General features: G+C 42.4%; 1 protein-coding gene across 1 annotated transcript in view; it reads right to left on the bottom strand.

Moving 5' to 3' along the window:
• The window catches only part of LOC122792250 (interferon alpha-inducible protein 6-like), a 194,918-nt gene that overhangs the window by 104,762 nt on the left and 63,106 nt on the right, over window positions 1-27,050 (bottom strand). Inside the window, exon 3 of the mRNA XM_044060000.1 lies at window positions 25,966-26,064. Coding sequence (XP_043915935.1) covers window positions 25,966-26,064 — 99 coding nt within the window. The remainder of the gene's footprint in view (window positions 1-25,965; window positions 26,065-27,050) is intronic.

The raw sequence follows: 27,050 nt of genomic DNA, 5'->3' as shown, positions 1-27,050 counted from the left end.
CCTTCTGGCTTCCAAAATGACATCCATCACAGATTTACTGAGAAGTGTTGTTTGAATAATTACATGATCAGCCATGCAGCCAGGTTCAGAGTTTAGAGCTGATTGTGCAGAATTTGATTACTCTGCTGAGAAAGTAGATGAGGTGTTTGGGGCAAGTACCAAGGAGGGAGTTGAGACATATTCCTTAGAATTTGGTACCAGTACTGGTGAGGCCAGTCTGGGGCAATTTGGATCATTTTTGGTTATTCCTGTCTGACTTTTAGTAAGACCTTGGGAAGAAGAGGCAGAGGAGGAAATGCGTAGACTGATAGATTTTTCCAACTGAAGGCGAGGGCATCCACTTTCCATGCTTGTCTGTGATAAGTCCTTGTGCAGAATTTGTCCAGTTGATAATTCTAGGGAAAGGCAAATAGATCTATGTACAGACTCCCCCATTTCTCTGTTATCATGCTGAAGACTTGTGGATCCAGTTTCCACTCATGAGGGTCCATAAGATTTCTGCTTAGGTCGTCTGCCAGAGTATTTTGTTTTCCTGGCAGGAATTGAGCTTGAAGATGTACTTGGTAAGTCAAGGCGGTGTCCCACAATGCCATGGCTAGTCTGCAAAGGGGGTAGGAATGTGTACCCCCCCTGCTTGTTTATGTACCACGTAACCGTGGTGTTGTCCGTCTTTATCAGTAGTTGTCCTGGATGAAGTAATCCTTGAAGGCTGTCAGGGCATTCTGAACAGCTAACATCTCTTTCTGGTTGATATGCAGATGCATTTGTTTTGGGCTCCATATGCCCTGAATGCATCTCCCTGCCAGGTGGGCCCCCCAAGCATAGTCTGATGTGTCTGTAGTTAGGGTTTGGGTGGCAAGAGGTAGAGTGGAAGACCGTCCCATGTTCTGGAGACATGTCTCTGCCCACCAAAGAAACTCCTGTTGTGGGCAGGGAATGAAAGGAATCATGGTTTCCAGACTGTGACAATGTTGACACCATAAACTTTAGATACCACTCTAGTTTCCTCATATGCAGTCTTGCATATGGAATTAGTAGAATGCAGGATGCCATGAACCCCAAAGACTGCAGAATTTGTCTTGCAGATAACTGGGTTTTTGTTGCCATCTGTTTGAAGTAAATAGTCAGTTACCTTTGTAAAGATCCTGGGCACAGTAGATAAGCCAAAGGGCAGTGCAGAGAATTGGTAATGCATAAAGTCAGCCTTGAAGCGGAGGTATCTTCTGCACGATTCCCTTATTGGGATATGAAGGTATGCCTGTTTTAAGTCTAGAGTCAGTCACTAACCAAGTGTTCTTGCTCATCATGGGCAGAAGCTGTTGTAAAGTCAGCATTTTGAATTTTGGGATGTCCAAGAATATGTTCAAAATCGATAAATCCAGTATTGGACGCCAGGCATTGTCTTTTCTGGGTACCAGGAACAGTCTTGAATAAAAATCTTGTCCTTTTCCTGTTCTGGTACTGGCTGAATAGCCCCCATATCCATGAGGGACGTAACTTGTTTCTGAGTCTCTGCCCATTGATTCTGTGGCAGATCTGGCCAACTGTTTGGAATTGGCAAAGCATGGAAATTAAATCTGTACCCCTGGGATACTATGTTTAGTACCCACTTGTCCTGAGTCATTAACTTGCCCACCTTATCATGAAGGGATTCTCATCTAAATCAAGGGAGGTCATAGTCTCCCTATACTCATCACTCATCAGACCAATGATTGAGTACAATGCCCCATTCGGAATGTATCTGACCCGACACTTGCAGCAGCTGGAGAGGCCACAAAAGTTCATCACCAAAAGGATAAAGGGTCTCAAACATCTGTCCTATGCTGCCCGACTGAAAGAACTCCAGCTCTATTCAGTCGCTTACCGCTTGCTCAGAGGTGACCTTTGCCTAACATACAAGGCCATGTCAAACCCAGATTTGATGAATATGCTTCACCTCAAAAAATCTAGATCCGTCAGAGCCACAAGGGTGGGAGACTTAAACCTCGACACGGCTATTAATAGGACATGCTGGAGGGATAGATTCATCACCCAAAGACTCCCTATGCTGTGGAATAAAATCCCGGTATATGTGAGGCAGAGCACCTCGCTGGCCTTGTTCAAGAGAAATCTTGACCAATGGATGGGAGATCGCAGATATACCCCAGGGATTACCTCAGTGTCACTGCTCGACAGAGGCACAGCAAAATAATGGGTATAGTTCCCCATACTAAAGGGGTGGCGTAAGCCACAAAACTATGGGCTAGGCTTGTAAATGCCCTCGGGCAGATAGCCTAGTATGAACCTATGAACCTATGAACTTCCAATTTTGAGCATGAAGTGCTAATTTTCCCCCCAAGGGGGCTGCCAAAAGATAAGTGCTTGGTGATGGTAGAGGGAAGTCATTACTGTAGGGTTGTGCTTTGTTTCTTCCAGATTTGGAGGTAGAGGCACCCCATTGCTTTGACCTGTGTTGGTATCTAGAGCCTTTTGAGCACCTGGATTTGCCCCATGAGGCTCTGTCGGACACAGGAAAGGACCAATTTTTAGTAGGCCAGTGCCTATTGAATCTGGGTGGCTGCACTTGTAAGAAATCTTTTATAGTTTGCATAGATTTAGCTTTGTCTTCCATTTTCTTTAAAGCCTCTTCTGCCTTATTACCAAACAAAGTATCATGCTGTAAAGGTGCATCCAACAATTTAGCTTTAACATAATCAGGCAGATTTTGCTCCTTGAGCCAGGCATGCCTTCTAATCACAGATCCAGTAACTGCGGCCCTGCAGGAGGCCGCCAAGAAATCAAAACCACATTGCAAAGTATGCTTTCCAACCTGTTCTGCTGCATGCAATAATTCCTGTAATTCTTTATTTTCCACACATTCAGAAATCAACATTTTCTGTTTCAATAATCCCATAACATGCTGTTGATATTTAAGCATATGAAACTGGCAGTTTAAGGCCCTAATTACCAATGTTGCAGACGTATAAACCTTTTTTCCCCATCTATCCAGAGCCCTGGAATCTCTATCAGAGGGGGTAGGATTCTTAGCTGTTGAGGCCTTTACACCTTTGGGACCCTGTGAGATAGTTTCAGGGTCAGCAGCAGGATTTTTGAATAAAAATTTGTGGGAGTCAGGAACCCTGTAATATCTGTCTGGCTTACTAGGAGCTGGAGGTAGGGAATCTGGAGTTATGCTTGATTCTGAAAAGACATCATCAACAATGTCTAATACAGGAGGTATGGCCAAAGGCCTATTCTGAGGAAGAAGGAAATCCCTAAGCCTCTTTTTTGATTCTGAGAAATCCTGACTCTCCCAATGAAAATGTTCCCTCAAAGTATGCAAGGTTTCTCCAAAAGAATAATCTTCAGGAGGAGATGCAGATGGGATGGATTCCTCTGCATCTGAATCCTCATAGGGTGGTATAGAAAATTCTTGATCAGAAGAGGAATCAGAAGAAATAGAAACCTGATCTGAAGATTCATAATCAGTGTCTTGTCTAGGCCTCTTATTGGGGGGGGGGGGGCTGGGAACCCCTGATCAAGGTAATTAAGTCTTCAGCCATTTTGATCATCTGTTTTTTGGGCATAGAGGCCTGCGCACGTGTCGGTTTTTTAGCCTTAGAAGTTGCTTTTGTCTTTGTTTTTGAAGCTGGTGTCAGCTTTATATAGAAATGCTGAGGCCTGAAGACACCCTCAGAAGCCAGTGCCTGCTCAGCGGCTCAGGACCCATCAGAGGGAAAGACATCCGCGGGTGCAATACTCTGAGAATCTCACGGCATGCCGGACTCCACATGGGTCTCAGTAGAGGCCTGCGACTCAAAGGTAGCGGGTATCAGGAGCTGTGAAAGCACCTCACTGAGTACCGGAAAACCGGCGACTGGCTTAGGGGAAGCTTCGTTGTCGGTTTTGGACCTCAACAGTCTGTCTCTGTCCTTTTCTTTGCATTTTTTGTGAACTCCGGTAGTCGGATTGCTATCCGACGACATTTCAGGACAATTAAATCTGGATCCAAAATATTTTGAAGCAAAGCTATACTGATGTCTAATAATGTGTTGGTTAAATCTAGCACAAAACCAACAGCAAGGCACGTTATGATCTGGGCCTAGGCAAGGAATACAGTACAAATTAAAATCCTTATGAGGTATTTGCTTCCCACAAGTAATGCAATTATTAACTTTTACTGACATCGGTAAGGAGCAAGAAAAAGTTTCCCCACTGGGGTAGTTAACTTTAATTGAAGACTTCGGTTCTAAAACTCGAATGCGAACATTTCAGGAGTCAGCCAACCGGCACTTGCGAACTGCTTCTGCTTCGGGCACCGCGTGGCAAGAATGACTGAAGAAAATGGCGTCGGTTGCATGTTTTATACCCCTGACGACCTGACGTCATGGAAGAGGAGACAGCAACCGATGCAGGACCTAAGACTTTGATATATAGGCCGACTGAGGGCAACCTGCCAGCAGATTACCCCAAATGTAATGACTGCAACAGTGAAACATGAAGAACATCTACCGCACACTTCCCCTACGGAGATATACCCTAACAAAATCAATAATACTCATAAATACATTTAACAAAACCCTGCTTCTAACAGTACACTAAATCTTACATACATTACCTATCTATACACTTAGCTTAACCCGCACCCTACCCTAAGGTCCATACCTATCGCACACTTACCTTACGGAGCTATATCGCAGATGGGCCAACCAAAATACTTCGACATTTTGGATTTTGCTGTTTTGGACTTTCGGGGTTTACGTAGTTCGTGCAATACGTATCGATCATTTCGTATTTGCAGAAATGGAGTTTCGATCATCTGATATGGAGCCTGTCAAACCATAGCTAAATCCATGAATACAACACCACATGATAAGGCAGAATCCAACACTACACTAACCTGGTGAAAAATTCCACTAAATTAGTCAAAGTTGACTTAAGTAAGCTAAAGCCATGTTAATATAAATACCATTAGGATTTTTTCCACAGTGAACGCGCTACAGAGTCTAAAGTTAATAATATAATGTACCAAACTCTGGATGTAAGTACTGCAGACCCATAATCTAGGCCTGCAAAGGTTTTAGTGATGTTGTTTTAAGAGCCTCATTAATCAAATCTTCCTTAATGAGGGACATATATGATTATGAGTAAATATGAATCCAGGGAAGGTAACTGTATTTTGACTGATTGCAATATCTAGCTGGAAAAATGCATACTAAACTCATTTTCAAGCTTCTTGGAATCAGATTCAGTTTTCCCATTAATCGATAAACGTGTTAACAATAATGTTTAGACTTAAGTTTGTAAAAATTGCTTCTTATTCCCTGGAATAGATGGCAGTTTATTTTCACAAGTTATTTATTTATTTATTTGACATCTGTTTATTGGGAAAGTCTAACTGAGCCAAAAAGCGACCATTTTCAGCAAAGGCCCAGGGAGGAAAAACTCCACAATCACAATCTTTCCAAAACCAATTATAGATATTTTAAATGACAAAGTGTTATGTTACACTACAAAATAAAGGAGTGAAAAAATGTAATGAAAAACACAGAAAACATTTCATATCATGATTTGGAGAAAATGTGAGGTCAGTCATATTTCTTACATAGATCAGCATGCGATAAGTGAGACAATTCTAATAGGATATTTAAAAGATATTAGAGATTACATGATTAGAGACAGTGAGGGAAAATTGGGTAAGGTCTTAGTATTAGAGATGTTCATATTATGGTTACAGAAATAAGGATAGAGAGAAAAAGATTATAAGAGCACAGGGTAGGGTGTTTTCAGACACCTTAGGTGAATGGGGAGGAAAGAGAAAGTGGTAGAGGAAAGGTCTGCAGCAATGAAATGGATATGGTAAGGTAGTGGTAGAAACAAAAGAAAGGAGTGGAGTAGGAGGTGGAAGAGGGATGTGAGGTGTGACTTAGGTTGAAGAGGGGAAGTGAAGTATAATGAGCAAGTTCAGCCAGGTTTGGCACAGGAGCAGGTCCATGATTTTGTAAAGTTTTTTTAGGGAGCATTTAAAGGTAGGTAGGCTTTTCTAAGAAGAATTATGAAATTTTTGTTTAATATAATTTAGATTTGTTCTTGAGTGAAGGATGCTTCCTGAAAATATGAAATAAGTGTGCCTTTCTTTTACATAATTAGCATCGAGCAGAGTCCCACCAATATGGAAGTAAATCATTTTTTAAAGCTTTTTTTGGTAAAGTTGTGCCTTCTATAAACTTCTTCAATATGCTTACAAGAGTACTATGCTCCCATTAAAATGGATAATGGGTTATTTTCTCCAGTTGATCTTTTTAGTAGGTTTAGTTAAGTGAAAGAAATTTAAGTCATTAAAGCTGTACCTCTTCCTGACTATTGGTTGTAGTTTTGACTGAGCAAAATAGCAAAGGACAAGGAACAGTGGTTGAGTTACTTAACACACTACTAACTCCAAGAACACAGTCTGTAATTACAATAGCAAGTTTATTATTCCCTCTAGTATGTTCTTTTACCTTTTGTATCGCATTAAATTGGACGAATATGTCCAGGAAATCATGTTCATTCTTTTTTTTTATTAGATGCGTGATTATTCTAATTTATTTTCGGATAGGTCTACTCATCAACCACAATAGCACTGAATGTACTCATTATGAGTCGTTAAACCTATTCAAATGTTTACTGTAAGGACAAATAATTCATAATACATCAGCCAATGAACTGGTATAAATATCCACAACAACAGTTTCTAAAGCTGCATTAACTGACACTGTTTATATCCAAGGTTATAGGAAATCAACAGCAGGTTTCCTCCACCATTTTTTGATGGCCTAAGGCACTCAGTTTTGCTTTAGCCTAGAAAAAGAAGATTGTTAGAACCTCAGATATGTACAGTTCTGCTCTTATTATGCTGTGTGATGAAATCCAGTCAAGATGTCCTAAACCATTAATTAATTTATGTGCTAAGCCAGGATTATTACTTAGCTTAGGACCAGAGAGAGGGAAAAGACTTATTCTTGCATTATCCAAATTGCTTAACTGCCTTCTCACATTTTTTAAGCATAGAGTCAAATAAAATCAAAATGTTATCTTCTGTGAACTCTTTTTATCAGTCAATATTTTAGAATGGACAGGTAATTTGATCAGTTTTGTGAAAGTGTTAACAAAACCTAAATCATTTTTCAGGGATAAAGAACAATGTTTTTTACCAGTGCGGCAATCAAATGAGTTTTTACTAGGCAATGTATCAGTGACAACTGTACTTAGTGTCAGAGCTTGAGTAATGACATTTTTTTCATGAATAAGTTTTAGGCAATCCTCCCAAAGTCATTATTGTCAGTTTTCTACCATTTATATCATGAGAAGTTTCCGTGACAGTAATTGTGCCATGTCACTGTCATTTTTTAAAATCATAAGATTTGATAAAAACTTCAGGTTACAATGCAACTGGTGGAACAGAACTCAGACTATCCCATACACCTTCAAGAATATTGTCACTGCTAACCAAATCCATATTCACATCAGGAATAGTTGAAACAGAACTATTTTGTTCATATGAAGTAGTTTGTTGAATTTCATTACTTGTCCCTAGAAGAGATGAAATATTACTACATTAAACTCTCAGTTAACCAGAAAAAAAAAAATCGAAGAAATACAGTACAATTTTCATGTGTTGCACTCTGCCCCCCACCCCCTACCCCCACCAAAATATACCTTATGTTTTTAGAGTTTTAAAAAGGAAGATAGGAATAAATTCCCTCTTTCCCCAACCTAAGAACACATCAAACCAAGCAAATAGTGAAGGGTACAGTATAAGTCAGGCCTATTTTAAAAGTAACTCTCAAACAACCAGAAACTACGCTATCTGACATCTACCAATTTCCATGGGTAACGGTTAACTGAAGGTTTATTATAGATGGTACTTTTTTCATATAGAATAGAGCTCCTTTTTTTTTTTTTTTTTTTTTTTTTTTAGCACGTTTACCTTTGATAACTGTAGAATTACCAGAACTTTTCTACCTTTTCCTCTTTTCTTTTTTGTACTCTCCTGGGAGTCCTCTAAGTTACCACTGTTTACATTAAATTATAACACTTGAGTCAACCAAAACTTTGGTAAAATCTTGCCAGAAATGACACAAAATGGTGCAGCATCAACCAGATAAAGTTGAAACCAAAGAGAATCAATGCCAAATGAGTGTCCAGAAATGGTCCAAGAATTAAAGCAACCTGAAAAAAATAAAATGAGTGCTTTTGTCTCATAGAAGAGACTTCATCAGAATAAAATGGTCCTAGCACAAAGCCATTAAATAGTATGTAGAAATTAATTGGTAGTTAGATAGCCAGACAACAAATGCAGAATAATGCAGGTAATCAGGCACCCTTTACAAGGGATGCCAGCAAAAACCTGCTCACCAGTCCAAAGGACATCAAAGGAAGATAGGTGTATTTTCAACAGCTTCTGAATGAATAAACCCCCCCCCCACAGAAGCTGTACTGCCCCAGACACAACCTACAATGAGAGAAGAGGAGAAGCCTGCCACAGAAATAAGAACAGCACAAGGAAAAAGAAGTTAGGGAAAGCAGCAAGCTCAAATGAGGTCACAGCAGATATGATAAAGATGTTGGGTGAGATAGGGGAGAAATAATTCCTGAGGATACGCACAGCAATATGGAAAGGTGTGTATCCCAGATTGGAGAATAAGCATATTAGTGCCAGCATTCAAGAACAAAGAGGACATTCATAACTGTGGGCAGTACAGAGGTATCAAACTCCTGTCACATTGCATGAAAGTTCTGGAGAGGGTGACTGATAAAAAACACAGAGTAGTAGAAAGTAAGATGGGAGATAAGTAGTTTGGATTCAGATCAGGATGTAGAAACAACTGACCTGACAGTTGCAATGAGAAAGATACTTGAAAAAAAGCTAGAAATGAGGAAAGAGTCCAACTGGGCATTCTTAGACATTGAGAAAGCATATGACAAGGTCCCAAGAAAGCTCTCCTGCAGTGGTTCAAACTCCCAGAAGCATTGGTAGAATTAGTGCAAGCAATGTACAAGGACCCAAGTGACTCAAGTATAAACTGTGTTCGATCTCACAGAGGGGGTACCCCAGCGGGAGTGCTTCACTGTTCATCTCTGAGTCCACTGCTGTTCATACTGGTGATGGACTACATTAGCAAACAGGTCGGAAGGGACAAATCAACAAAGTTACTCTATGCAGAAGATTTGGCTTTACAGACCAACTCTGAGCAAGAACTTCAGTAAAAGATAGGGGAATGGAATACAAAAGTGAAGGAGCATGGGATGAAACTGATAAGACAGATGTAATGCCAGCAAATATGGAAAATCAGAATAAACTGAGAACTGAGGTAGAAGAGAGAATTGTGAAACAGGTTAACAGCTTCAAGTATTTGGGAGGGGTGGCTAAGGAGAAAGGAAGTCTGAATGACAAGGTCAAAGCTAGAATCAGAGGGGCTGCAGCCAACTAGCACAGAGTGTCATGGATAGTGTATGACAGAAGAATGCCAAAGAAGCTGAAAAGCAAGGTGTACTAAACAGTGGTGTGACTAGTACTACCGTATGGTACAGGAACTTGGGCAGTAAATAGAACAGGTGAAGAAGCCAGAGGTGATGGAGATGAAGTGCCTGAGATGGGTGGCAGTATGCAAACTGTGGGACAGAGGAAGAAATAGGGACATAACGCCAAAAGACAAAGTAGAACACCTAGAGTAGTGCGGGCACATGTGCAGAAAAGCAGAAGACAGTTTGGTGAAGAAGATTTGAAACAGACAGGAAGAAGGCAAGAGGAAATGAGGGCATCCAGCAAACAGGTGAATGGCCTGTGTGAGAGAAGACTGGCATCAGTCAGGCATGAGGGTAAAAGAAGGTAGCACAGTTGCATTGAATAGAGAGAAATGGTGACAGTTGACATGACACTCCAACCCCATGTTGAAAATAGAAAACGGGGTTGATGAGGATGACTGAAACTGATACTCGTGCTTATTATTACTTCATGAGTGAAAACTTCAGTCTTTGCTGGATGGTTTATGAAGAATATTATGTCCAAACAACTGAGATCTCATTTTGTAACTTTTCTCTTACCACTGAGTACAGTCTGCTTATGGATTTTAACTGGCTTGACTGGATGCCATTCTGTTGAGAGACTGACATTTCCTAAGCCCTTGAAGACCTTTGAAATCATATCTCACAACTTCAACATGAGTAGTATATCCAAAAAGAAGAGTTCAAAGAACATCCTATGGGTGGCTAATTTAACCTCAAAATAAAACAACAAAAATGAACACAGACAGGCTATTGCAGGAACTTAAAGGCAGACTTTAGAGCACAGAATGGCTAAAAGTAACATTTGGCTTAGGATAAGACAGATAAGACAGTTTTTCAAAGGAAGGCAGTCAGAACTTACAGGAAATCTTAGAAGATTCTGTCACTATACAGATAATATTAGAGGAGGAGAAAAAAAGTACAGTTTTGTACCTACCATAAATGTAGATGTCCGATAGGTATGCAACTGCAGTCCTGACATATGGGTTGTCCTGCCTCAGGCAGCCCTTCGGTCGGCCAGATTCCAAAGTCTGGGTCCGGCGTCAGCTGATGTTGCCCTTTCCCTGACGTCAGAGCGCCTGGGGTATAAAAGCGTCAGCCGACGCCATCTTCTTCAGTGTTTCTTGCCCCAGATGCCAGGTGCCCTCTAAGGAAAACTAAATTTTGAAAATAGAGAAAAAATTCCAGACAAGTACAACAACATAAAAACAAATACACCATAAAAGATTACCCCAGGTAGCTAAAATGAGGGGTAGAAACCCAAAAGAATACCACAGAAGGGTAGGTGGGAGGGAAAACCTGACTGCAGTTGCAGTCAGGTTTTCCCTGACTGCAACTGCAGTCAGGTTTTCCCTCCCACCTGACTGCAGTTGCATACCTATTGGACATCTGCATTTATGGTAGGTACAAAACTGTACTATGTCCTTCAAGGATGCAACTGCAGTCCTGACATATGGGTTGAATACCATAGCCAACCTGGGGATGGTAGGCACTAAGACAAAGATGGTGTAGCTAAAATGCCCTGCAGGACTGCAGAAGCAAACCCTGCTCTGGATCTGGAATATAAAGGCAGGTTGTAATGTTTGGAAAATGTATGCATGGAGCTCCATGTAGCAGCTTCTAAAATGTCCTTTGTTGCCACTCCTCTTAAAAAGGCTGTGGAGGTGGCTGTAGCTCTGGTGGAATGTGGCCTGATGTCAGCTGGCACAGTTTTTCCATGAAAAGAGTATCAGAATCGAATGCAATTTCCAATCCATTTAGAAATTGTCTGTTTGGAAATTGCTTTTCCCTGCAGTCCAGCAGCATAAGCTACAAAAAGCTGGTCAGATTTTCTGAAAGACTTTGTTCTGTCCAAGTAGTAGCGCAACTGCCTGTGTATGTCCAAGGTGCGCAGAAGTATCTCTCCTTTATTTTGAGGATTGGAAAAGAAGGTAGGCAGGTGAATAGCTTGATTCAGGGACACCCTAGATACCACCTTTGGCATGAATGATGGATTGGTTCTCAAAGAAACTCTGTCCTGATGAAAAATGAGAAATGGTTGTATTGCCATAAGGGCCTGTAGCTCAGAGACTCTTCTTGCTGAGGTTACTGCCAGAAGGAAAGCTGTCTTCCAAGACAGAAATTGCAACTCTGAAGACGCTGCTGGTTCAAAGGGAGGAAGAGTTAATTTTTCCAGCATGAAGTTGAGGTCCCATGCAGGCACTGGTGGTTTCCTTGGAGGGTTGATGTTCTTTATACCTCTTAGAAACTGTCTTAGCAATGGGTGAGAAAATATAGGCAGATCAGTGTTATATTTGGCAGATATTGCTGAAGCATGTATTTTTATGGAAGAATATGAAAGGCCATTGTAGAGCATTTCAGCCAAATATTCTAGGATTTGTGGAATGCTCATCACTGATGGGTCTTGACCCTTTTTGCTGTTCCAGATAAGAAATCTCTTCCATTTTGCTGAGTATGTTTTTCTAGTGGAAGGTCTGCGCGCCTCCAGGATGATATCTTTTACCCTTTTGGAAAGTGTATCCTGAGAAATAGTCATGGAATCTTCCAAGCTGTCAGCTTCAATGTTTTCAAGCTGGGGTGTAGTGTCCTGTAATTGTGCTGTGTCAGAAGAAGTGGCCATTGAGGAAGGAGCCACGGATTGGTGTGTGTCAAGCTCCGTAGCAGTGGGTACCAGTGTTGTCTTGGCCAGTCTGGAGCTATCAGTATGACTTTCGGTTGCTCTGTCTTGATCTTTAGTAACACCTTGGTCATCAAAGGAAGAGGTGGGAAGGCATATAGTGTTAGAGAGTTCCAAATGAAGGAGAGCGTCCGCCTTCCATGCTTGAGGATGGTATGTCCTTGTGCAAAACTTTTTCAGATGGTGATTGAGGTGGGAGGCAAAAAGATCTATGTCCGGCCTTCCCCATGCTTGAGTTATTTGTAAGAAAATGTCTGGATGCAACATCCATTCGTGTGGATCCATGATGTTTCTGCTTAGGCTGTCCGCCAGAACATTGTCCTTCCCTGGTACAAACTGGGATTGTAGCTCTATTTTCAATTGTAGGGAAATATCCCACAGATTCATTGCCAGTCTGCAAAGAGGGTAGGAATGGGTAACCTCCTTGCTTGTTTATGTACCACATAACTGTGGTATTGTCTGTCTTTATTAGTAGATGGCCCTGATGCATGAACTTTTCGAAGGCCTTGATTGCATGTATCACTGCCAGCATTTCTTTTTGGTTGATGTGCAGGTGCTTTTCTTTTTGTGTCCATTGTCCTTGAATGCATCTGCCCTCCATGTGCGCCCCCCATCCATGGTGTGAGGCGTCTGTTGTTATGGTTTGACTTGTAAGAGGCTTGCTGAAAGGCAGACCTTTGTTTATCTGGCTTGCTTGAGCCCACCACAGAAATTCCTTTTGAAGGCATGGAATGAATGGGATCAATGCTTCCAGGCTGTGGCTGTGTTGAGACCATAGACTTTTTAGATACCATTGTAGTTTCCTCATATGCAGCCTTGCGTGTGGAATCAGAAGAATGCAAGATGCCATGAAGCCCAGGGCCTGCAGGATTTTCCTTGCAGTCATCTGGGTGTGTGTTGCCAATTTTCTGAAGTATTCTGGTAATTGTTTTTGTTTTTCTTTTGTCAGAAACGCCATCTGGGTGTTTGTCTCCAGTGTGGCACCCAGGAAAGGTATTTGTTGGGATGGTACGAGACTTGATTTCTGAATATTGACTGTGTATCCCAAGGCCTGCAGTAGGTGAATGACATAGTCCAAGTTTTTTAACAAGGCTTGTTGGCTGTCTGCTTGTATAAGGCAGTCGTCCAGGTAAGGGTATATTTGTATCCCCTGAAGTCTGCAATGTGCAATTACTGATGCCAGGCATTTTGTGAACACTCTGGGCGCAGTAGATAAGCCAAAGGGCAATGCTGAGAATTGATAATGCTCTGAGCCTGCAAGAAATCTGAGGTATCTTCTGCAACTTTGTCTGATTGGGACATGCAGGTATGCCTCCTTGAGGTCCAGAGTTACCAGCCAAGACCCTTTGCCCAGCATGGGAAGGAGTTGCTGTAAAGTCAGCATTTTGAATTTTGGCACAATAAGGTAAGTATTCAGTGCGGACAAGTCCAGAATGGGTCTCCATTGGTTTTCTTTTCTTGGAACAAGGAACAGTCTTGAATAAAATCCTTGGCCTTGTTCTGCAGAAGGAACCTTTTCTATTGTTCTTATTTGAAGTAGGTTTGTTATTTGTTTGAGTGCCTCTGCCCTTTGATTTGGTGGCAGGTTTGGCCTGCCATGTCTTGTTGGTAGTGTATGAAAATGGAATCTGTATCCTTTGTCTATTATGTCCAGTATCCATTTGTCCTTTGTAATATTGTGCCAATTTTGTGAGAATAAAGATAATTTTCCACCCAAAGGTGCTTCTAATTGAGCCCTGGATGGCGGAGTCAAGGTCAAGTCATTGAGATTGTCCCTGCGGAGCAGTGTAAGGTCCTGCCCCACCTCTCTAGTTCGGAGGCTGCCATTGACATCCTCTGTAGGAGCCTCGAGTTTGCCCTCTACCTCTGCCACGTCTGTTTTTGCCTCTTTGAAATTTGTCTGTGTCTGGAAAGGACCAATGCTTAGAAGGGCAATTCCTGCTGAATCTTGGAGGCTGTACCTGGAGGAAATCTTTGACTGTTTGCACTGATTTTGCCTTTTCCTCTATTTTCTTTACAACCTCTTGTGCAGTAGCACCAAATAGCTTATGTTTCTCTAGTGGTGCGTCCAAAAGCTTAATTTTCACATGGTCTGGCAATGTTTGTTCCTTTAACTAAGCATGTCTGCGTATGACCGCACCTGTCATTGCTGCTCTACATGAAGCTTCCAGTGCATCATATCCACACTGAAGGAAATGGTTGCTAACCTGCTGAGTATTATGAACCAATTCCTGTAACCCCTTTCTATCTAATGGTTCAGGGGAAGCCAATTTCTTTTGCAAGTCATCCAACATGTATTCCTGATACTGAATCATATGAAATTGACAATTTAATGCTCGCATAGAAAGGTTGGAAGATGTATATACTTTCTTGCCCCACCTTTCTAAAGCCCTAGAATCTCTTTCCAAAGGAAGTGGATTCTTAGCAGTAGTGGAGGAAACCCCTTTAGGCCCCTGAGAAATAGTTTCAGGGTCAGCAGTATTGCCCTTGTACAGAAATTGATGTGTGTCTGGGACCCTGTAGTACCTGTCTGGCTTGACAGGAGCAGGGGGGAGGGAGTCAGGGGAAAAGTACAGTTTTGTACCTACCATAAATGTAGATGTCCGAACTGGATAGCATCTGCAGTCATAACAAGTGGGTTGTCCTGTCGTCAGGCAGCCCTGCAGTCGGCCGGATTCCAAAGTCCGGGTCCGGCTTCGGCTGATGTCGCACTCCACCCGACGTCATCTCTGTTGGTCTTCGGGTATAAAAGCATCAGCCGACGCCATTTTCCTCAGTGTTTCTTGCCCCAGATGCCAGTAGCCCTCTTGCAGGGTATAATTTGGATAGATGCCAATGTTTCCAAATAGATAGAGGTAAACACAACAATAAGCATATATGTACATATATACAAACAAATACACCATAAAAGACTCCCCCCCAAGAGCTAGCTATTAGGAGGGTAAACACCCTAGGAGTACCACAGAGGGGAAGGAGGGAGGGTAATCCTGACTGCAGATGCTATCCAGTTCGGACATCTACATTTATGGTAGGTACAAAACTGTACTATGTCCTTCATGGATGCATCTGCAGTCATAACAAGTGGGTAGAATACCATAGCCAACTAGGGGAGGAGGATAAAGGTAGATTATGGTGTGTTTAGGATCCCTTGCAGTACAGCAGTGGCAAACCCTGCTCGGGATCTGGAATAAAGAGGCAAATTATAATGCTTGGCAAATGTATGCACGGAGGTCCAAGTAGCCGCCTCAATAATGTCTTTGGTTGCCACTCCTCGTAAGAAGGCTGTGGTAGTGGCTGTTGCCCTTGTAGAGTGAGGTCTTATGTTCTGTGGAATTGGTTTTCCATGGAAGGAGTAACAGTATCGTATGCAATTTCCTATCCATTTGGAGATTGTCTGTTTGGAAATAGCTTTTCCTTCCCTTCCTGTTGCATAGGCTACAAAAAGTTGGTCAGTCTTTCTGCTATTTTTTGTTCTGTCCAAGTAGTAGCGTAGCTGTCTATGTACATCCAAGGTATGCAGTATTCTTTCCCCTCTGTTTTGTGGGTTGGGAAAGAAGGTAGGTAGGTGGATTGCCTGGTTTAAAGATACTCTGGATACCACCTTAGGCATAAATGTAGGATTAGTCCTCAAGGACACTCTATCTTGGTGGAAGATTAGGAAGGGTTGCACTGCCATTAAGGCCTGTAGTTCTGAAACCCTCCTTGCTGAAGTAATTGCCAGTAGGAAAGCAGTTTTCCATGACAGGTGTTGTAGGTCTGCTGCTGCTGCTGGTTCGAAGGGTGCTAGTGTCAACTTTTCTAGCACAAAGTTTAAGTCCCAAGCTGGTAATGGTGGTTTCCTTGGAGGTTTTACATTCTTGATTCCTCTGAGGAACTGCCTGAGCAAAGGGTGCGAAAAAACAGGTGGATCAAAGCTGTATTCTGCTGAAATAGCTGATGCATGTATCTTGATGGAGGAGTAGGACAGGCCTGAATGAAGAAGTTCGGCCAGATACTCCAGAATGTTAGGCATATCTATGTTTGACACATCTTTTCCTCTTTCGGTACTCCAAATGACAAACCTTTTCCATTTCCCAGCATAGTTCTTTCTTGTTGAAGGTCTGCGTGCTTCAAGAATAATGTCTTTAACTCTTTGGGAAAGTTCTGGATTAGCTGCTGCTATGTGATGTTCCATGCAGTCAGTTGCAGCGTTTTTAGGTTTGGATGTATGATGCTGTAGTTGTTCTGAGTTAACATCAAACGCATCAGGGGTATTGGCCACATGTTGTTCCGAGACATGCTCTTCAGTAGTGGGTACCAGTGTTGTCTTGGCCAGTTTGGGGCTATCAGGATTATCTTTGGACGTTCTTCCTTGATTTTTAGTAGTACCTTGTGTATCAAGGGAAGAGGTGGGAATGCATATGCTGTTAGGCCTTTCCAGTTGAAGGAGAGTGAGTCCACTTTCCATGCTAGTGGGTGGAATGTCCTTGTGCAGAAGTTTTTGAGCTGGTGATTGAGAGGTGATGCGAATAGGTCTATCTGTGGCATTCCCCATTTCTTTGAGATGGTCTTGAAGATGTCCGGTGCAGCTTCCATTCGTGGGCATCCGAAGTGGTTCTGCTTAGTATGTCTGCTAGAGTATTGTCTTTCCCCGGTACAAATATTGCCTGTAACTGAATGTTGTAGCTGAGAGCCAGGGTCCACAGCTCCAAGGTCATTCTGCATAGGGGGTATGAATGAGTGCCTCCCTGTTTGTTGATGTACCACATGACTGTGGTGTTGTCTGTCCTTATCATCAACTGGCCCTCTTTGAGAAATGGTTTGAACTTTTGGATTGCCAGTTTTACTGCCAGCATTTCTTTTAGATTGATGTGCAGGTGAAGTTGATCCTGTGTCCACAATCCTTGCACGCATTTGTCCAGCATGTGGGCCCCCCATCCTAGGTCTGAAGCGTCTGTTGTGATGGTCTGGCTTGGTTGACATCTGCGGAAGGGCAGGCCTGGGTTTGACTGGCATGCCTGAGCCCACCATAGGAACTCCTGTTTTAAGCATGGAATTAGTGGGATTTCTGTTTCTAGACTGTGTCTGTGTTGGGACCATAAATTCTTTAGGTACCACTGTAGTTTCCTCATATGTAGTCTGGCAAATGGGACCAAGATTATGCATGATGCCATGAAGCCCAAGGCCTGTAGAAATTTTCTTGCTGTTAACTTGTTCAGTTTTGTTAGTGCCAAGAAGTAAAGAGGAAGTTCTTTTTGTTTTTCTGTAGTCAGGAATGCCATTTGTTGTACTGTGTCCAATTCCGCGCCCAAGAATGTCCTTGTTTGGGATGGTATCAGCCTTGACTTTTGTAAATTGACTGTGTATCCCAGTCCTTGTAGCAAGTAAATGACCCTTTGTAAATCTGTTGTCAGCTTGCTTTTGTTGTCCCCTTGTAGCAGGCAGTCGTCCAGGTATGGGTAAATTTGTATTCCCTGTAGTCTGCAATGGGCGATTACTGATGCCAGGCATTTTGTGAATACTCTGGGCGCAGTAGATAAGCCAAAGGGCAATGCTGAGAATTGATAGTGCTCTGATCCTGCAAGAAATCTGAGGTATCTTCTGCAGATTGGTCGAATGGGGACGTGCAGGTATGCCTCCTTGAGATCTAGAGTTACCAGCCAAGACTCCTTGCCCAGCATGGGAAGAAGTTGCTGTAGGGTCAGCATTTTGAATTTTGGGACAATGATGTATGTATTTAAGGTGGACAGATCGAGAATTGGTCTCCAACTTTTTCCTTTCTTGGAACTAGGAATAGTCTGGAGTAGAACCCTTTCCTTGTTCTGCTGTTGGCACTCTTTCCACAGCTCTCATGTTTGCTAACTCCATTATCTGGCGTAGAGCCTCTGTTTTTTGATTTGGAGGTAGATTTGGCATTCCTCTTTTGACTGGTAAAGTGTGGAAGTGAAACCGGTAACCTTGATCTATGGTTTGTAAAATCCACTTGTCTTTTGTTATGTAGTGCCAGTTCTTTGAAAATAAGGTTAACTTTCCGCCTAGAGGCGCTGCTATTTGTTCCCTGGTAGGCGGATTTAGGATTAAGTCACTGTGGTTGTGCTGATGTAGTGGCAGTGGCTGTGTCTGTGCCTCTGCTGCTACCTTGCCACTGTCGTCCTCTGTAGGCACCTCCTCTGGATTGGTTTCTGCCTCTGGAACGTCTATTTCTGCCCCTTTGAAATTTTGTGGAGTCAGGAAAGGACCAATTTTTGGCAGGCCAGTTCCTGCTAAACCTTGGGGGTTGAACCTGCAAGAAATCTTTAACAGTTTGAACAGATTTTGCCTTTTCTTCCATTTTCTTCATAACCTGCTGGGCAGGTGTACCAAACAAACTTGTTTTGTCCATAGGAGCATCTAGCAACTTAGCTTTAACATGATCCGGTAAGGCTTGTTCCTTTAGCCATGCATGCCTTCTTATCACTGTGCCTGTCATGGCTGATCTAAATGAAGCCTCCAGTGCATCATAGCCACATTTTAAGGAATGGTTGCTAACCTGTTGTATGTTATTTACCATCTCTAATACATATTTCTTATCAAGAGATTCATCAGTAGTTAGTTTTTTAGTTAACTGATCAAGCATAAACTCTTGGTATTGTATCATGTGAAACTGACAGTTTAAAGCTCTAGCTGAGAGAGTAGCTGAAGTGTAGACCTTTTACCCCATCTGTCTAGTGACCTTGCTTCCCTTTCAGAAGGAATAGGGTTTTTAGCTGTGGTCGCGGCTACTGCCTTGGGACCCTGGGATATAGTTTCTGGGTCTGCAAGTGGGGCCTTGTAAAGGTGGTGATGAGTATCTGGCACCCTGTAAAATCTGTCTGGTTTGGCAGGGGCTGGGGGTAAAGAGTCTGGAGCGGAGCAAACATCATTGAAAGCATCATCCACCACAGAGAGAACAGGAGGTATAGCTAAGGGCCTGTGCTGTGGGAGGTGCAGAAAGGTCCTAAGTCTTTTTCTGGAGTCTGAAAAATCCTGTTGCTGCCATTGGAACTGTTCTCGCATGGCATGCAAGGTTTCCCCAAAGGAGAATTCTTCAGGTGGGGAAGCAGCTGGAATGGATTCTTCAGCATCAGAATCTTCAAAATTGGAGAAGGGAGCCTCAGGCTGGTCAGTTATGTCTGATTCATCAGCAGAATCATCAGAAGACACTGGCTCAGGGGGCTCTGCCCTAGGTCTCTTCTCTGGGGGCTGAGAGGCCCTGTCTGGGTGAGATTGAGATCCTCTAATTAAAGAAATTAAATCTTCTGCCAAAGAAAGCATTTGAGAACTAGAAGAGGGCCTGGATGAGGGGGTTTTAACAGGCACTGATTTAGTAGTCTTGGCTGCTTTAGCCCTGGCAAAGGCCTTAATGGACATGGCTGCTGGAGGCCTAGCAGCACCACGTGCTGGGGTAGAGACATCCAAGGGGATGGTGTCTGATAAATCAACCACCGTAGTGGGTAAAATTTCTGAGGTCGATTCAAGAATTGTAGTAGGGGCCTCAGTTGTAATAATAGGTTCAGCTGTACTTTGAGCAGTTTTCTCGGTTTCGGCCGAAACCGAGACACTCATGATTTGCTTTGCCGTGGTTTCGGCCGAAACCGCGGACCGCGAGTGTCGGTCTTTATCTTTGCGTTTTTTGGAAGATTGGGTAGTCGGAGGATCCGACGGCATAATGTACGCAAAATCAGTACCGAAAAACTGTTCTGCAAACTCCGACCGACGCCTAAGCGTTAAATCGGTTGAAAGAGGCACAGGCGAACAGGCTGCTACGTCGTGGGCTGGGCCTAAACAAGGCAGACAGTAAGAGTGGAAATCTTTATGAGGTATTTGTTTCCCACAGGTTAAACAATTGTTAACTTTTTCTGACATCGGCTGAGGCAAGAAAGAGCCCCCAACGGCGTACTTAGCTTTAGAAGTCTTCGCAGTAGTATTCGGTAGAAGTAATCTCTGGATCCGACCGACCGGCACTTGCGAACAGCTTCTGCTTCGGGCGCCACGCGGCAAGAAAGACTGAGGAAAATGGCGTCGGCTGATGCTTTTATACCCGAAGACCAACAGAGATGACGTCGGGTGGAGTGCGACATCAGCCGAAGCCGGACCCGGACTTTGGAATCCGGCCGACTGCAGGGCTGCCTGACGACAGGACAACCCACTTGTTATGACTGCAGATGCATCCATGAAGGACATCACTAGATTCTAAGTACACATCATCTAAAACATTTAAAACTGGAGGAATAGCTAAGGGTCTATGCTGAGGTAGCTTTAAAAATTCCCTTAACCTTTTCCTAGAATCTGAGTATTCTTGGCCTTGCCATTTGAAGTGTTCCCTCATGGAATGAAGCGTTTCCCCAAAGGAAAACTCCTCAGGAGGAGAAGCAGAGGGAATGGATTCCTCCGCATCAGAATCCTCGTAGGCCGGGAAGGCCTCCTCCTGGTAGTCTGAATGTGCAGAATCACCTGAGGCCTCATCGGAAGACTGGGGATCTACCTGCTCAACCCTAGGCCTCTTGACAGAAGGCGGCTGAGAGCCTCTATCTGGATGTGGCTGAGAACCCCTAATTAAAGAAATAAGGTCCTCAGCTAAACTTAAAATTTGAGAACCAGAAGTGGATCCCAGAGAAACAGATCTTGGAGGGAGAGACTTAGCCTGTTTGGCAGCCTTAGCACGTGTGTAGACCTTAATGGACATAGACACTGGAGGCCTGGCAGCCCCGCGTGCTGGAGTAGTCTTATCCACTGAAATGGTGTCAGAAATATCCTGGGCTACGGTCTCAGAGGGGAAAACAGAAACCGGCACCTAGCTGGCCCCCGGTACCGAAGTAACCGGTGGGGCGGTGTCGTCGGTCTGTAGCGGTTGTGAAACCGGCTCAGAAGAGACCGAGACACTCGCTGTAGGCCTAAGCGTGGTGTCGGCCGAGACCGCGGGTGTCGGTCCTTATCCTTATGTTTTTTAGGTAAATGTGCTGTCGGAAGCTCCAACGGCATGATATAACAGAAATCTTCCCCAAAATAATCCTGTGCAAACTCTGTCCGACGCCTAAGAGTGCATTTATTGAAAGAAGCACAAGCTGTACAGGCCGAGACGTTGTGTTCTGGGCCTAGGCAGGGTAAGCAGTAAGAGTGGAAATCCTTATGAGGTATTTGTTTCCCACAAGTTAAACAATTATTAACTTTTACAGTTTTATCTGACATCGGCTGAGGCAAGAAAAGGTCCCCAACGGGGTACTTAGCTTTTTTGAAGACTTCAGTAGCTGAAAACACAGGAGCTGGTCGACCGGCACTTGCGAACTGCTTCTGCTTCGGGCGCCGCGCAGCAAGAAAGACTGAAGAAGATGGCGTCGGCTGACGCTTTTATACCCCAGGTGCTCTGACGTCGGGGAAAGGGCGACATCAGCCGACGCCGGACCCAGACTTTGGAATCCGGCCGACTGAAGGGCTGCCTGAGGCAGGACAACCCATATGTCAGGACTGCAGTTGCATCCTTGAAGGACATCTTCTAAAAACCTGATTATTCAGCTTTATATCACTCCTGTTGCCATTGGTTTATATATCTGATTGGACTGACTGGAGTCATCTACCACTAACTTCAGATCCCTCGGCACATTCTGAGATGTAGTACAGTCTAAGTCCTCACCTGGTGAGCCATCTCTTTCCAATGAGGAAAACCTTTCATCACACAAGCTATCCACTACTCCATAAACAGTGAAAGGAAAAGGTGCAGATAGACCATCATATTGTGGCCAACTGGCATATTTGTTGTTTTGGTTACACCCCAACACTTTTATGTGGTAACTGATGCACTTTTGTAGAGATGCAATGGGGCATTAAGATGGACTATTACCACTTCCCTGCTAATATGCTTCTTATTGCCCCCACCCCCACTACATTAAATGTCTAATGCCTTGTGTCTTGGCTTCCAGTCCTTCACCAAAACCTAACATTAGGCACACCACCAGAAAACCCTGCAACCTCCTCTCCTGAAAGAGGTGGGCAGACATTTGCCTCAGTCTTCTCTTACCCCACATTGGTTCCTCCAGCTTCTTGGCAACTAGTTAAACTCAAGTCATTAGGATTGTAGTTAGGGCTGCATGGCTGACTAATGTGAACTACTCAATTATTCTATCTGCTTTGAGGGATAGCAGGTACTGTAAAATAGTGAAGTTTAAATAACAACAAAGGATGAACCTATAACACAACATACAGCCCACTGAAAAATAAAGACCTGATAAGGGCAACTAAAAATAAAACACTAACTTATTAATTATAATAAAACAAATTTAAGCAAATATCCTGTAATGTAAAAGTCTTAATGCCTGACAACAAAAAACTTAATAAATATCGTCTTCTGAAGAAAGAAGAACTTTTAACAAAGACATTTTAGCTCTTTTAACAAAGGCATTTTTAATTGGAGGCTCAGTTCTGATTCTTAAATATCCCAGTTTTACAAACATTTGATACAGGTTTACAATACAGTTAGGAAATTAAGTCATTCCCAGTCAGGCTCATGCTAATAAACTGCACTGGATTTCTACAGTTACAGTAAGCAGCTTGATAAAGACAAATATTTCACCACCAAAGCATTCGTTTTTCACTCTTGTCAATCGAGTGAAATTTTAGCTGCCAAATCATCTCATCCAAGAATGGTTCTTATATATATGAATCCATATTCTGATCCTGTTAGACGTTAGACTTTGGTAAGAAACTGAGATTCTGCATGTGTACATAGTAACAGAAGACAATGGCTGGCATTTACAGGCAGTTTGTGTAGTATGCAAAGCTATAAAGCTATGCAAGTGTCCACCAGTTCATACCACCTTCACAGTCAGTACTGTAGCTCTGTGCTACTAAGCAATCCTAGTTTTCAGAGCTTCATGTGCATGTGGCAGTCTGTGTGTAAGGCCATTTAGCATCCCCTGTATACTGTTCTGGAAGTCAAGTTGCACAGTACTGAAGTTCACAGACATCCATGCTATTCAATATCCGTGCACAAAAGTGTAAGGAATATGAGAAAATGTGGAAATGTAGCTGTGTGCAATGATTCACTTTAATGGAGGAGAATCTGCACAGAGTGAAGTGAAGCAGCTTCACTATACTCGGTGTCAGACTGCCCATCCAAGTAAATAGTGCAGTGCAGTGTGTGTATGAAAGTGTGTGTGTATGAAAGTGTGTGTGTGTGTGTGTGTGTGTGTGTGTGTGTGTGTGTGTGTGTGTGTGTGTGTGTGTGTGTGTGTCTGAATGCACATGTCTTTGGGGAGAGGTCTGGGAGTACATATGCATGAATGCTTATTGTGTGTGTATAGGGAGGTCTGTGAACATATGTGCACAAATGCTTACTGTGAGAGAGAGAGAGAGAGTGTGTGTGTGTGTGTGTGTGTGTGTGTATGTGTGTGTGTGTGTGTGTGTGTCACAGACAGAGCAATAGCTGGTTCATACAGCAGCCAGCGCCTGTCCTCAGTATGGCCCTTCCACTCCCTCAGGTGTTTAGACGAGTACGCCAAAAAAAGTCTACAATCGCTTACTCTGGTTCTGCAGTCCAGCCAGATGCTGCCCATTTTGATGCACCCTTGCTATAATTCTGGTGAGACTGTGTTGTGATATGAGGATGTGTGTGGCTCTATGTGTGGGTGTCTGGGAGAGGAGTGTCTACCTATGTGTCAACTGCTGGACACAAGTATACTTACTAGCTCAAGATGGTAGGTCACTATTATGAGCAATTGTTTCATATGCTAGTCTGAATGATTCATAATCATGGGAATTTTATTTTAATTCAGTCAAGCAATATGCAGTTTGTGCATATCTGTGAATCTAAATCACAGAAATGCAAATCATCGTATCTATGCAAAGTGATTTGCATTTCTACAAGCAATAACTATGAACGCCATCCAGCAAATTAAATTCTGTATTTGCTTCTATCAGTATAATTTGTGCTAACCAAATTTTGCTGTTTTAAGCAAACAAGATACCCATTTATAATAAAAAAATACTGATAACATACCTATTTACACGTTTATTGAAAAATATACATTGTGTATTTTAGCTTAGTAATCTGTATTATTCATTTCATGTTTTATTATTCTTGTGAGCTGGCTTCCACTATCTACATTGTTTGAACTCACTTACTGATTTATCTTGTTCTTTGTTAGGTCAAAATAATGCCACAATTATTAGAATACTTTGTGGTTTTTTTTTTTTTTTTTGCTTTGTCTTATTTGTGTCATATGGGTTTGGAAGTATTAGTGTTAAATGGGTAAGCCTGCGAAAAGTTGTCTTTTCAAAAGTGATAGCTTTGACCTAGTTAACTAGCTTGGGATAGTAATGTTTCAGATGGCAGAAATGTGGACCAGAAGCAAGTCTGCAATATGTGACTGGTTTCCAGCCAAGAAATGTGATCTGTAATTACGTGACAAATATCCTGCTTTGCTTCTAAGTTTTCACATTAAGTTTTGGCTCAATTCCAAGCCATCTGGCACAGAGGATATAGCCATATATGTGATGTAGATGGCCGAAGTTCAATTAGCTGTTCAAGTACTGGAAAGGCCAGGTGGGAGAATAGGAATATGGTGCCAACAAAAGCTCACCCATCCTGGTTGAAGGAGGCAACCGAACCTATTGCACTGTTAACTATGTTCGGAAAGCGAAAATAGTGTCTCATAACACAGCTGAACTGGGCTGAAGAGGCTGTGGGCTGCACACAGGCTACGAGGTAAGACATACAGACACTTCTAAACTGGTGAGTACCAGCGATATGCAGATACTGGTCATTATGGAGAAAAAGGTCAGGCTGTGGGGGGGGGGGGGGGCAGATGACTTACACAGTGCACTGTTCTCTACCTCTCACCCCATGCCCCATGGGCCACTTTATCTCACCTGGCCTGGGAGTGAGCTGGCTTTCACTTTCATTGAGAGAATGAACAGGCCAGCTGGGAGAAGGTAGTGGAACCATTGGCATAGGGGAATCTTGTCAGATGCACATAGGATTTTCAAACAGTGAAACTGATTTGTTGGTAAAACTTCACATGTTGTGGCATGGCCAATTTAAATGCATCTGAATCTTCAATGAGTGTGTGATTTTGTCTGTGTGTATGAGCAGTTAGTAGGTATAAAAATACAACTCCCAAAAGAAAGCATACTATAAAATGCCTGCACACAATAAAATGGACTACTTAAAAAATATAAAGATGATAAAGCAACTGAAGCACACACATGGGTCATTGTCTAGGCTCAGTAATGTCTTCCAGGGTAGGAGCTGTAGGAGAATAACAGACCTTCCTGTGGTAAAGAGGCCTTCACCTGTAGTTTTGGACTAACACAACAGGGCAGTCCATTTTCTCCGTAATGCCTACCTTCTCAGGAGTCATAATTGCTTACTTAACATCCACTCTTTTCATTCTGAAGGCACATCAACAGTCTTATATGCGTACAGCTTAGTTATCACTTGGGTCTCCTACTGTCAATTAACAACCACTAAAGAGTATGGGGATGATATTATCCAGATCTGTATGGTTTAGTAACCGAGGTCTCTATGCTACTTAGGTAATACATCTCAAATCAACTGGATTTAAACTTCGGACCCCCCCCCCCCCCACAAAAAGAAACTCATTCAGTTTTTCTCCATGTATTCATGAACTGCAAATGTTGCACTTATTGCTCCAGAGGAAATGATCTACATTTTAAGTCCAATTATTTTTCAAAGGTTCCAAAGGTGCTGATGTTGCTGCAGCATATCTAAATATAACAATAGAATATGAGCCTTGAACACCATTTCTTACCAGCTCCTCCTAAAATGTAAGGGATAGCATCCCACAGGCTACATCCAAGCTCTTCATCGGTTTCCCGTAATTGTAGAATCTTCTTTTCATCTATTTCCACTATAAATAAATAAATACAAAATAAATAACAGATCAGCTGGCAAACAGAAAAAATGTTAATTTTAAGCAAACAGTATTTCAATGATGGCTTGTGTCAATCGGCAGATTCCTTTTAGTTACTTGTACTTAATCTGGTAAACAAGATATTTAAATGTTTCATTTCATATACATGCACAAAAGAAGATGAAAAAGATATGATTACATATTTTTGAACCTCATTCAACAAAACCACTCAGATTATACATAAGCATCTGCAAAAATTGATTGATTAATTAAGCAATAACCTACGACTGGTTGTGGGTATTGTTGGATTTACCCACAGTGGGTGTGGTTTGATCATGAGGGCAAAGTCCAAGTGATCACACAAAGCCATCTGTGGGTAAATCCAGCAATTCCCATACCCTGTTATGGGTTATTGCTACTATAAAAAGGACATTTAAGAAATAAATTGCTTACCTTTAGCTGCTGTGTTCCTCTGCTTTCTTCCACCTTTTCTGACATACTGTGCATGTATATGGGATTTATGTCCCCATCCTTGCAAAGTACATCAGTGCACTGCAGGGAAAGAAATGGAGAACAGAGAATCTCCATCGCTGTTTTTTTTTGACCGATATTTTAGGAGGGACAGCCATAATACAAGGAAAAACAGGTACTTTTTATGATTTATTTTTGTAGAACATATCAGATTTTTCTCGTATTTTGCTATCCTGTAAGCATATGGCAATAGAAAATCCTGGCCATTCAATGGTACTTCAGCAGCCGGACTTTTTTCATTTGATATATGCTCGATTTACAATGGACACACTGGTTGGGCTTTTCAATCAGCTTGCACATTTTTGAATGACAATGACCCGTTATTGTATAATGTTGCTGTTTTCACCTGCCACGTTTTCCCAGAATCCAAACAGATCATAAATTATGGAAAATGTCAGAAACGTTTTGCTTCTGATCCTTGTGATACTCTTAGTATGTGGTTTGTAAAGTTA

This window comes from Protopterus annectens, chromosome 1.part2 (assembly GCF_019279795.1).
Source record: "Protopterus annectens isolate FY-2018-M chromosome 1.part2, PAN1.0, whole genome shotgun sequence".
In the NCBI taxonomy this organism is placed as follows: domain Eukaryota; kingdom Metazoa; phylum Chordata; order Ceratodontiformes; family Protopteridae; genus Protopterus; species Protopterus annectens.
This window is presented reverse-complemented; position numbering and strand designations above follow the sequence as displayed.